Source organism: Triticum aestivum, chromosome 2D (assembly GCF_018294505.1).
Source record: "Triticum aestivum cultivar Chinese Spring chromosome 2D, IWGSC CS RefSeq v2.1, whole genome shotgun sequence".
NCBI classification, from domain to species: Eukaryota; Viridiplantae; Streptophyta; class Magnoliopsida; order Poales; family Poaceae; genus Triticum; species Triticum aestivum.
Genome location: NC_057799.1, coordinates 113,289,596 through 113,302,534, shown reverse-complemented (window position 1 = coordinate 113,302,534; position 12,939 = coordinate 113,289,596). Strand labels below are relative to the sequence as shown.

Here is a 12,939-nt window from a genome sequence, read left to right as displayed (position 1 = left end):
ATATTTGATAAAATTCAAATATGAAAATCATGAAATTCCCAACTCTCTCCGTGGGTCCTTGAGTTGCTTAGAATTTTAAGGATCGCAAACCAAAATAAAATAAAATATGATATGCATGATGATCTAATGTATAACATTCCAAATTGAAAATTTGGGATGTTACATCTTTATCGGTCGAACCTTATGACAATATACGTAATTCCCTTTGTCCATCGGTATGTTACTTGCTCGAGATTTGATCGTCGGTATCTTCATACCTAGTTCAATCTCGTTACCGGCAAGTCTCTGTACTCGTTCCGTTATATATCATGTCGTAACTAACTCCTTAGTCACTTTGCTTGCAAGCTTCTTGTGATGTGTATTACCGAGAGGGCCAGAGATACCTCTCCGATACTCGGAGTGACAAATCCTAATCTCGATCTATGCTAACTCAACAAACACTTTCGGAGATACCTGTAGAACATCTTTATGATCATCCAGTTACGTTGTGACGTTTGATAGCACACAAGGTATTCCTCCGATATCCGGGAGTTGCATAATCTCACAATCGAAGGAATATGTATTTGACATTAAGAAAGCAATAGCAATAAACTGAACGATCATATGCTAAGGTAACGGATGGGTCTTGTCCATCACATCATTCTCCTAATGATGTGATCCCGTTATCAAGTGACAACACATGTCTATGGCTAGGAAACATTAACCATCATTGATCAATGAGCTAGTCAAGTAGAGGCTCACTAGGGACACGATATTTGTTTATGTATCCACACATGTATCTAAGTTTCCGATTAATACAATTCTAGCATGAATAAAAAACCTTTATCATGAAATAAGGAAATATAAAATAACAACTTTATTATTGCCTCTAGGGCATATTTCCTTCAGGTTTCGGGGAAACAAGTGGAAGGAGGAGAGGGCGAAGCGAGAAGGTGCGGCTGGCAAGTTGACGGAGAAGCTTGAGGACATCTTGTCAAAGGAGGAGGAGGCATATGTCAAGCAGTCCGACATCAAGGAGGAGAAAAAGGCGAAGAGGTTCAAACTGTTGATGGAGGCAACCGAGAAGAAGCTGGCGCTCGAAGAGAAGAGGGTCTTGATCTAAGAGAAGAAGGCCATGCTCAAGGAGACGAAGGCCATGCTCGAAGAAAAGAAGGTGAAGATCGTAGCCGACGCGGAGGACACCAATATGTTGTCCTTAAGGTGGAGTCTTTGGATGCTGACGCAAGAATGATCGTACAAGCCGTCCGCTACAAGATGTTATAACGGCAACATGAGGAGTTGGAGGAGGCATCGGAGAAGGAGGCGGAGGCTGCATATGCAGTGGCGACAGCAGTTTGAGCGTGGAGAAGGGTCGGACTGCCGGTCTCGCAGGGCAAAAAATCTCAATTTATGCGGAAGCACAGTTGGGTTTCCTGTGAAACCACATGTTGTATTGTTTTTTTCCTTTTTCGGGGAAGCAGAGCTATGCTTCTCGTGGAGGGGCAAGTTATGCTTATCGCGGAAGCATAAATATGCTTTTCCTTTTTTGGAAGCACATTTGTGCTTCTCATGGAAGCATATGTTGTGCTTTTATCTTTTTTGGAAAGCATGATTTTGCTTCTCACAGAACACATGTCATACTTATCACAGAAAATCATTGCTTCTTGAAAAAAAAATCCTTTAGAACCTAGGAAAAACCAGGGAAAAAAATAAAAAACCAAAAATCTTACTCTCTCCGTTCACTTTTCTAAGACCTTTTAGACATGTAAGACAACACCTAAAACAGTTCAATTTCAGCTGTCCTAAACGACTTACAAAAATAAATAGAGGGAGTATAAAAATCCGGAAGGAGCGCTCAGCACGCGATACGTGATGGCGAAGGGACGAATCACCTGGCATGCTCTCAGGCAAAAAAAAAAGCGACCATCACCAAAGCCTGCCAACTGGTGGTAATCGTTAGATCGTTAGTTAGTTACCCCCAGGCCCCGACAAGCCCGCCATAGACAACGCGAACGGCCCAAGCTAAAGCCTGTTAGAATTCCGCGGCATAAATTTCGCAACGACCTTCTCTTCCTCCTTTGTTCAAAATTTGAACGCCGCCGCCGCCACCCACCCACCCCCAAAATCAATCGCCCCGTCTCCCCACCCCACCCCACCTCGCTCCCCCCAACGTCGGCAGCCGGAGCGCGATGGATGAACCCAACTCGTACGAGGAGCAGCGCAGGAGGCAGGTGGAGGAGAATGAGCGGAAGCTGGAGGAGCTGCGCCTGCACCGCCTCTCCGCCGCCGTGCGCGAGGCCGCCGTCAAGCCCATGCCGGTCAGTTCCACCCCTCCTTCCTCACAAAAGAGGCGCTTCGCTGTCCGGTTCCTTCCCCCGTCTGATTTGCTCGTGCCGCAGACCAAGGAGCTGAAGCTGCGGTATCTTCGCGCGCCGCCGCCCCCGACCCGGCGGTCCGGCCGCGTCGCCAGTCTCCCCAAGCAACCCGATTACCGCGACAAGAAAGCCCCGAGGTGCGCCCATGTCTCGCCCAAACTGTTCCTCCCATCGAAATTTGTGATGCATAGGAATATGGATACTTATACAAGTCTAAATCTTGCTTAATTTCAACGGGGCATATGTTAATAGAAGGGGATTACCACCTGATCGTGTGTACGCGACCGACGAAGCTAGAGACTACGCCTTCACCAAGGCCAAAGAGCTCAATAACCAGCTGTCCTCCGCTCACCCCTCCTTCATCAAGCCCATGACCCGTAGTTATGCCACGGGTCACCTGCTGGTAAAGCAAGAAGACCACAATTGACGATGCATTATTTCCATCCCATCTAGACGGTAATGGCTTACTCGATGTTGATTTGGTCGGATATCTTGCAGACCATCCCGCAGCAATTCAAGAAGAGCTATCTCCCATGGTTTGATGAGATGATCTTTCTGGTGGATGAAGAGGATGGGGAGTTTCCCATGCCTTACATGGCGCAACATGGTGCCATCGGCTCTGGGTGGAACTTGTTCGCCATCGGTCACAAGCTGGCTGATGGTGATTGCTTGGTGTTCCAGCAAGTCCAGAGGACAAAGTTTAAGGTGAGATTCTAAAAGTTGTTCTAGAGCCATGTTTGGAACTCGAGGTATCTCTTAAAACCACATGCGGTTTGAGTTGATAAGTCATTTCTTATGGACTTCAAAATGAGCATTATATGATTCTAAAGCTTCTAAAAAAATTGATTGCTGAGTTACTGGTGTTATCCACATGAATGTTCACATTTTAAGTTCGATGTTTTTGTGCAGTCAAACAATGATGTGATCTTACCATCATCTCATTGGTTCGCAATAATTCAAGTGTTAAGAAATATAATTCATTTTTTTTGTGCTATGTAACCATTTCTTTTTACTATGATGCTTCGTGCCTCAACCTTAATGATTCTCTTCTCCATTTGATTTCCAAGATGTTCTTGAACAGTTTACACTTTTACAGTTTACCATACAGTAGTCTAGAAGAGGAAATTCTGGTTTACCATTTTTTTTATCCCTAGATGCTCCTTGTTTTGCTGTTGTGCACGGTAGTTAAACTATGACGGTTTAAACATCATGCTGAAGGTTAAACAGTCAATTTCTATAAAAGAATTAACAATACTCTATGAATCATTACTTCCAAACTTATTCCACTTCTCTGTAGCCATGTTAAGCTGTTCAGTACTCCGCCATCAACCAGCACCTGTGCAAAGCAGTATATTGTAGAGATGTAAAGTTGCTATTTTGCCTTTGTGAGCGCCGAACATTAGCCTGACTTGGATATCATGTTTCGATTCCCATAAAAATTATACTCCCTCCGTCCCATAATATATGGAGGGAGTAGTATCCATCTTTTTTTCCTTATAAATTGTGTAGACTAATAGATGTAGAACTGAATCAAATTAGTTGCTTCACCTTAGCTCCTGCAAAAAAAAAGTTGCTTCACCTTAGCCTTTATACTATCTAACTAATTGGTTTGCTCAGTGCCTTGCAGGATGGAAATATATGACTGAAGCGAAGATCAATGGGAGCCTTGCTGTCCTGAAGTTTAATCTATTAACATGGAATGAAGAATGGTAGTGGAAACAAAGTATTTCATTTGGTTAGGTCTTTGTCTCTAGAAACTAGAAAATGTACCCTTTTCAGACCTTAAGTATATTTACCTATGTATTTTCAGATATATTCGCTTTTAAATTATTTAATGTGCCGATGCTTTGGCTTCTGAACATACTCTTTTTTTTTGTCGATGCTTTGGCTTCTGAACATACTATACAGCTTTTTGTAATGCATGTTGTATAGTATGTTGTATTTTTTTATGTAATCATGCATGTGTATGCACAGTCATTATGTCAAGATGTTATCACAACAAAAAAATTGTTGGGATGCCAATCACAATAATTTTTAGTGTCCCACCACAATCGTTTTTGTTGCTACCACAACAGAACATTTTTCAGTTGCAATAGTCTATCACCACGGTAGTATTCTTTGGTGAGATAACCATTTTCTATGGAATAAACAAAAGCATCATCTTATTATTGTAACAGTGCCATTTGGGGTGTATTGCAACTGGAAAAATCTTGTAAGTGAGTATATATGCAAATCCTTGTTAACTGATTAGTAGTCTTGTTGCACATCAACCTAGTTTTCCTAGACTAATAGTTTGAGGATGCTAAGGTGATGCCACTCTAGAACTGTTTTTAATGCACCATACAACAAATGAGAACCACCATCAGCCATTAAATGTCTAAAAGCTTCAAACTTAAGTACTCCCTTTCTTCCAGTTTGTTAGGTCCATCTAAAAAACAAAAAAATTATATGCACACGTAAGATCTATCCATGGAGATGCATAGCAACAAGAGGGGAGAGTGTGTCTACGTATCCTCGTAGATCGTAAGTGGCAACGTTTATTAACGCGGTTGATGTAGTCGAACTTCTTCGCGATCCAAGTGATTGAGTACCGAACGTACGACACCTCCGCGTTCAGCACACGTTTAGCTCGGTGACGTCCTCACCTTCTTGATCCAGAAAGAATGCAAAGTAGTGGATGAGTTCTGGCAGCATGATGGCGTGGTGACGGTGGTGGTGATGCTATCTCCACAGGGCTTCGCCTAAGCACTATGAAAATATGACCGAGGGACGGAACTGTGGAGGGGGGCGCCACACACGGCTAAGAGATTGTCGTAGTTATGTGTGGCGCCCCCTCCCATATATATATATATATATATATATATAGGTGGGGGAAAGGGGAGCAGCCAGGAGGCGCCCCAAGTAGGGTCGAATCCTACTTGGGCTCCTGCCCTGGCCGCCCCCCTACCATATATGTCGGAGGGGGAAAGGGAAGGAAGGGGGAGGCCGAATCCCCCTCCTTGCTTTCTCCCATAGGCCGGCTGCCATAGGGGGGTGCGCCAGCCCCTTGTGGGCTGGTGTGCTCCCCTCTATTGGCCCAATAGGCCCATCATCCTCCCGGGGCTTCCCGAAACCCCTTCTGGTGATCCGATGACGACCCGGTACTACCTGAAACCCTTCCGGTGTCCAAATAGTATCGTCATATATATCAATCTTTACCTTCAAACCATTCCAGAGCTCCTCGTCATGTCCGTGATCTCATCCGGGACTCCGAACAACATTCGGTCACCAATTCCATATAATTCATATAACACTATATCGTCAACGAACGTTAAGCGTGCGGACCCTACGGGTTCGAGAACTATGTAGACATGACCGAGACACCTCTCCGGCCAATAACCAATAGCGGAACCTGGGTGCCCATATTGGCTCCTACATATTCTACGAAGATCTTTTGTAGCGACCAGACCTCAAACAGTCTAGTCTCTGTGCATCAGTGTCATCCCTGGATCGGTAATGCTGACACGCACAGTACTTGAAGGATTTATAACAGAGTAGCAATCACACACTTATTACATCGAATAGTCTCAAGAGAGAACTTATTACAATAAATATGGCTTAAGGCCATCTAATACGATAATAACAGCGGAAGGCTTGGAAGATAAAGTGAGTCCATCAACTCCAACGGCATCACTGAGTATAAGACCACGACCTATGGCACCTTAATCGTCGTCTGAAAAGTCTGCAACATGAACGTTGCAGCCCGAAAACGGGTCAGCACATGGAATATGCTGGCAAAGTAACACATAGAGAGTAATGAGCAGAATAATGCTAACACTACATGCATATTTGGCTGGTGGAAAGCTCTATGGTTACAATTTTGTGAAAAGCCAATTTTTCCCTACAACAAAGGAATAAAATTTTATTTAACTATTATGGTGGTTGTTAAACATTGAGAAGGTTCACCCAACTCAATCCCAATTAAGCAATCTTCATTAAACCCAACAAATTTAATTAAGTAACATGATGAGATTCACATGATAATCCAAAAACTAGATACTCGAGATGTCCATAACCGGGGACACGGTTAACCATGATTAGATTATACACTCTGCAGAGGTTTGCGCACTTTTCCCCACAAGACTCGATCTCCTCCGCTGGATTTCTCGCACTTCATGATGTTTGAGAAACTGATGACCGAGACACAGTCTTTCAGAAGCGTTAGCACCTTATGATGGGTAGACAGTTACACCTACTTTCCCCTACATCTGCTAGTCTACCACTGTAAGAGTTCACACGACTTAATCAACTATGTTAGAGCCCATAATAGCTTGTGGCTGCACACGGAAGTTTCTAGCATGAATAATCTCATGATCCCTTTGAGCCTGGGTGGCGGTCCATAGGAGAATCACACGGTACCCCGGGATTTCCAAAAAAAACAGGCAACACTGGGTTCCCCAGGTGCCTCAATCCACCTAGATGTGTATTTAAGTAGCCACCTTAAGTTAACCATTAATTAACAATCTCACATCTGTCATGTAATCACTCAAACCCAATCCACGTCTACGAGCATAGCATAGCAATATAAGCAAACGTAGAAGTAACTCCCAAGGGTTTGATAATAAAACAGGTAATAGGTACTACCTCATCTACTTCCCAAAACCCACAAATTAAACAGATCCTAACCATGCAATAGTTTGAGGGTTGATCTAATGCAGTAAAACTGGGTGGTAAAGAGGTATGATCAAAGTGTTACTTGCCTTGCTGATGATCCGTGAAACCTAGAGACTCGTAGTAGCACGCTTCGCACTCCGGGTACTCTATCGCTAACAAACAATAACATACATAAGCAATCAAGCAAGGGTGCACGGGTAAAACTCAAAATAAGAGATCTAACCAGAAAGTTCAACTTAAGAACTCCGGTTTTTAAAAAGAATCAAATCGAACGAAGCAACGAAACTCAAACGGCGAAAGAAACAAGCTCCGTTTACTAATCTGGACCTAAGTCAATTTTTACTGTACCAAAAACTTGTTCAAGTTGGTTAAACAGAAAGAGGGTTTCGAGACGAAACTCTAGGCGCTTGAATCGCCTGATTCCGATAAACGAGCGAAAAGTTATACTAAAACGAAAAACAGATCGGAAATCGCGATCGAAAATATTCGCGAAAAATTCCGAGAAAAAGAAAAACTGACGAACAGGCTAACGAATGAACGTTCGCTGTCTGCGGCTAAACAATGAAAACCGTTCGTTAAAACGAACGTACGGACGAACGTCCACTAAATAACTAAACCGATAAAAAAATAAACCGAACCGATCAAAAAAACGGATTTAGGTTTTTTTTAAAAACCGAACGGTTTTATAAAAAAAAGGCGGCGGCTACCTCGAGTCCGGCGAGATCTCCGGCGAGGCAGTGAGGTGGCGGGGTCCGGTAGGGTCGGCTAGGGGCGGACGGCGGCGGCGGCGGGGCGGCGGCTAGGGTTAGGGTTGGCGGCGGGTGGGCTGGGGGCGCCGGGGTCGCGGCTTATAAGGGCCGGCCCGAGGAGTCCCGCTCGGGTAAGGCCCGGAGTCGGTTGACTTAAAAAAAACAATTCAGACGTGCAGAAAAAAAAGAAAAGAAATACTAAACGGACTTCAAAAATCCCGAAATAACATTTCCCCGTCCTCTAAAAATAAGCCGGACAAGATGAACATTTATTTGGGCCTAAAATGCAATTTTGAAAAACGCATATTTTTCCTAGGCAAATAAAATAGAAATAAAATCCGAATAAAATCAGATATTTGTTTTTAATATTGTTCCTCCAGTATTTCATTATTTTTTGAGAAGTCATATTATCCCCTCTCATGTATTTTAAATATGAAACATTTTTCGGAGAGAAAAATAATTAAAACAAATGATCCTCGTTTGATATTTGATAAAATTCAAATATGAAAATCGTGAAATCCCCAACTCTCTCCGTGGGTCCTTGAGTTGCTTAAAATTTCAAGGATCGCAAACCGAAATGCAATATAATATGATATGCATGATGATCTAATGTATAACATTCCAAATTGAAAATTTGGGATGTTACAAACCTACCCCCTTAAGATGAATCTCGTCCTCGAGATTCGGGTTGGCTAGAAAATAGGTGAGGGTGATCCTTCCGTAGGTCTTCCTCTCGCTCCCAAGTGGCTTCATCCTCGGTATGGTGGCTCCACTGAACTTTGCAAAACTTGATAACCTTGTTGCGGGTGACTCAGCTGGCATATTCGAGAATCTTGAATGGTTTCTCCTCATAGGTCAAATCACTATCCAACTGAATCGCTTCCAGTGGCAATGTATCTCTCAAAGGTATATCAGCCATCTCCGCGTGGCACTTCTTCAGCTGGGATACATGGAAACACATCGTGAACTCCCGACAATCCTTTGGGCAATTCCAACTTGTAAGCAACTTCTCCCATACGCTCCAAAACTTTGTATGGTCCTACAAAACGTGGCGCTAACTTTCCCTTAACTCCAAAATGCTTAACTCCTCGAAGTGGGGACACCCGAAGATAAACTCGGTCTCCGACTTCGTAAACTGTCTCCTTGCATTTAGAATCTGCATAGCTCTTCTGCCTGGACTGGGCTACCTTGAGCCTATCGCGAATCAACTTCACCTTCTGTTCAGACTCTTTAATCAAATCTGGTCCAAACAACTGGCGGTCTCCAACTTCATCCCACAACAACGGTGTCCTGCACCTCCTTCCGTACAGAGCTTCGAAAGGGGCCATCTTCAAACTGGATTGGTAGCTGTTGTTGTAAGAAAACTCTGCATACGGTAAATTATCATCCCAACTGGATCCATAATCTAGCGCACAAGCTCTCAGCATGTCCTCCAGAATCTGATTTACTCTTTCAGTCTGTCCATCTGTCTGCGGGTGAAAAGCTGTACTGAACTCTAGTCTGGTTCCCAAAGTTTCATGCAACTGATTCCAAAACTTTGAAGTAAACTGGGTTCCTCTATCTGATACACTGGTCCTCGGAACTCCATGCAGACATACGATCCTGGTCATGTATATCTTTGCCAACTTAGCACTGGTATAAGTGGTCTTTATTGGGATGAAATGAGCTACCTTCGTCAATCGATCGACTACAACCCATATCGAGTCATAGCCTGAACGAGTCCTGGGCAATCCCGTGATGAAATCCATGCCTAGCTTATCCCACTTCCATTCGGGTATCGGCAATGGCTGTAGCAATCCTGCTGGCTTCTGGTGTTCTGCCTTCACTCTCTGACATACATCACAAACTGCTACATACTCCGCAATATCCTTCTTCATTCCGGTCCACCAGAAACTGTCCTTTAAATGCAGATACATCTTGGTATTTCCTGGGTGAATCGAATACGGCAAATCATGGGCCTCTTGCAGAATCAACTTCCTGATCTCCTGATCATTGGGCACATATACGCGGTCCTCAATCCATAAGGTATCGTGCTCATCCTCACGAAATCCCTTGGCTTTTCCTTTACTCATCCTTTCCTTTATCTCGGCAATCTCCTTGTCCGTCTTCTGAGCTTCTCTGATCTTATCCATCAAGGTAGACTGAATTTCCAAGGCTGCTACATAACCTCTTGGAACTATCTCCAAACGCAGCTCGCAAAGGTCTTCTGCTAACTCCTTGGGTAACTCTCCGGTCATGAGGGTATTTACATGACTCTTGTGGCTCAACGCATCAGCTACTACGTTAGCCTTTCCTGGGTGATAATGCAATCTCATATCATAATCCTTAATGAGCTCTAGCCATCTCCTCTGTCTGAGATTCAACTCCTTCTGCGTGAAAGTACTTCAAACTCTTGTGATCCGTGTACACCTCACAATGGTTTCCGATGAGAAAATGTCTCCATGTCTTCAACGCATGCACTACGGCTGCTAACTCCAAATCATGTGTAGCATAATTCAACTCATGGGGTTTAAGCTGTCGTGAGGCATATGAAACAACTCTCCCTCCTGCATAAGCATTGCTCCAAGTCCTCGACGAGAAGCGTCGCAATACACTTCATAATCTTTGCGTTGATCTGGTAGAATCAACACTGGTGATGTAACCAAGCGTCTTTTCAACTCCTGAAAACTGGCCTCACATTCATCAGTCCAATTGAATTTGGTGTCCTTCTTCAACAATTCCGTCATAGGCTTTGCAATCTTTGAGAAATTCTCAATGAACCTCTGGTAGTATCCTGCGAGTCCAAGGAAACTCCGGATCTCTCCAACTATCATGGGTGACTCCCAATTTGTCACAGTGTTAACCTTGGTGGGATCTACTGCTATTCCTTCTCCGGATATAACATGTCCAAGGAATCCAACTTCCTTTAACCAAAACTCACACTTGCTGAACTTGGCATATAACTGATGTTCTCTGAGCTTTCCAAGTACCAAACGCAAATGCTCCTTATGCTCTTCTTCATTATTCGAATAGACCAGAATATCATCAATGAACACCACGACGAACTTATCCAAAAACTCCATAAATACCTTGTTCATCATGTTCATAAAGTAGGCAGGTGCGTTAGTCATACCGAATGACATAACGGTGTACTCATATAGCCCATACCTTGTGGTAAAAGCTGTCTTAGGTATATCCTGCTCTCGAATCTTCAACTAGTGGTATCCTGATCGCAAATCGATCTTGGAAAATACTTTAGCTCCTTGTAGTCGGTCAAACAAATCATTGATCATCGGCAGTGGGTACTTGTTCTTGATGGTCACTTCATTCAATCCACGATAATCAACAACCATCCTCAACGATCCATCTTTATTCTCCACTAGAAGTACTGGTGATCCCCAAGGTGACAAACTTGGGCGAATATATCCTTTATCCAGTAACTCCTTAATTTGCTTCTTAATTTCCTCCAAATCCTTTGCGGGCATTCTGTACGGTCTCTTAGATATTGGCCCTGTGCCTGGCAAAAGCTCAATCAAAAACTCAATGTCTCTATCCGGTGGCATGCCTGGCAACTCCTCTGGAAATACATCAGGGAAATCCTTCACCACTGGTACTTCCTCCTGTACAACTCCTGATAAGGAATTCACTTGAGTCCTCTTCGGCACATGCCGGGATACATACTTAATCCTTCTTCCTTCTGGGGTAGTAAGCAAGATCGTCTTACTGGCGCAATCGATATTTCCTCCATACATCGATAGCCAATCCATTCCCAAAATCACATCCAAACCTTGCGACTCCAAAACTATTAGGTCTGAGGGGAAAACATGCCTACCTATGGCCAATGGCATCTGAAAACATCCTTGGCTTGCCATATACTCTGCTCCTGGCGAGCTTACTAACATAGGTGTTCTAAGAACTTTGGTGGGCAACTTATACTTATCCACAAATCCCCTTGATATGTATGAATGTGATGCACCAGTATCAAAAAGAACGATTGCAGTAAATGACTTAACCAAAAACTTACCTATTACTGCATCAGGCTGGGCTTCTACCTCCTCCACGTTAACGTGGTTCACTTGTCCTTTGTTGAAAGGGTTCGGCTTCTTCCCCGAGCTTCCATTACCATTCCCATTCTTAGCTTCAGGACATTCATTTGCATAATGTCTAGTCTTCTGGCATTTGTAGCAAGTGACGTGGCTCGGATCCTTCTTGGCTGGGGTTGATGGGTTGGAACGGTTCTGTCCGTTGCTTCCTCCGTTCCCATTGCCATTCTTGGGGCCACTTATGATTGTGCGAGCTCCCTCCATTGTGATTGTGACCTCCGTGGTTATGCTGAAGGTGTCCTCCCGAGTTCGGGGTAAAACGAGGCTTTTGATGAGCTCCTGTACTGTACTTTCCTTGTCCATACTTCCTCTTACGGCTCTCAATCTGCTGCTGCTTCCCTTCAATCATGAGAGCTCTGTCTACCAACTCCTGGTAGTTGTTAAAAGTTGCCACCATCAACTGCATGCTCAGCTCATCATTCAGTCCTTCCAGAAACTTCTCCTGCTTAGCTGCATCCGTAGCAACGTCATTTGGGGCATAACGTGCTAACTTACTGAAATCCTCCACGTATTGGCCAACGGTACGTCCTCCTTGGCGTAAGTTGCGAAACTCACGCTTCTTCATGGCCATAGCTCCTGCTGAAACATGGGCAGTACGGAAAGCTTGCTGAAACTGGTCCCATGTGACAGTGTCAATGGGGTGAGTGCCTGTGTAATTCTCCCACCATGATGTTGCGGGTCCATCAAGCTGATGTGCGGCAAAACGCACTCTCTCCGCATCTGTGCATCCTGCAGTGGTCAATTCCCTTCCAATCTTGCGAAGCCAATCATCTGCAACAATCGGCTCGGTGCTACTGGAAAACATCGGCGGATTCAGCCTAAGAAAATGGGCTAAGTAGTCAACTGGTGGTGGTGGTGGGTTGTTGTTGTTCCCCTGGTTCTGAACTAGCACTTGCATCAGGGCATTCTGCTGCTGAATCAACTGAGTGATCTCCGGTGGGAAAACAAATCCGGTGTCGCGTCTCGGAGGCATCTGATGGGTTTAGAAAAGATGAGAAAATAGGATAGAATGAGATCTAGAGGGAAAACACTACCCATATGCACATGAGACAAACACAATCATATCACTCCAATCAATTCAAACAAGGCATACAATCGATC

At 44.0% G+C, this 12,939-nt stretch overlaps 1 protein-coding gene across 2 annotated transcripts; it reads left to right on the top strand.

The window, feature by feature from the left end:
- The first annotated feature begins 2,094 nt into the window (after positions 1-2,094).
- Positions 2,095-4,215, top strand: LOC123048984 (B3 domain-containing protein Os06g0194400-like). Of its 2 annotated transcripts, none has more exons than XM_044471993.1 (5): positions 2,095-2,297; positions 2,379-2,491; positions 2,607-2,757; positions 2,853-3,059; positions 3,982-4,215. In XM_044471993.1, exons 1-5 carry the CDS (start codon positions 2,169-2,171, stop codon positions 3,994-3,996), a joined length of 615 nt encoding a protein of 204 aa, XP_044327928.1. In that variant the 5' UTR covers positions 2,095-2,168; the 3' UTR covers positions 3,997-4,215. The 2 variants fall into 2 exon arrangements, with proteins under 2 accessions (XP_044327928.1, XP_044327927.1); XM_044471992.1 differs by having other exon boundaries at positions 3,972-4,215.
- Positions 4,216-12,939: the final 8,724 nt, after the last annotated feature.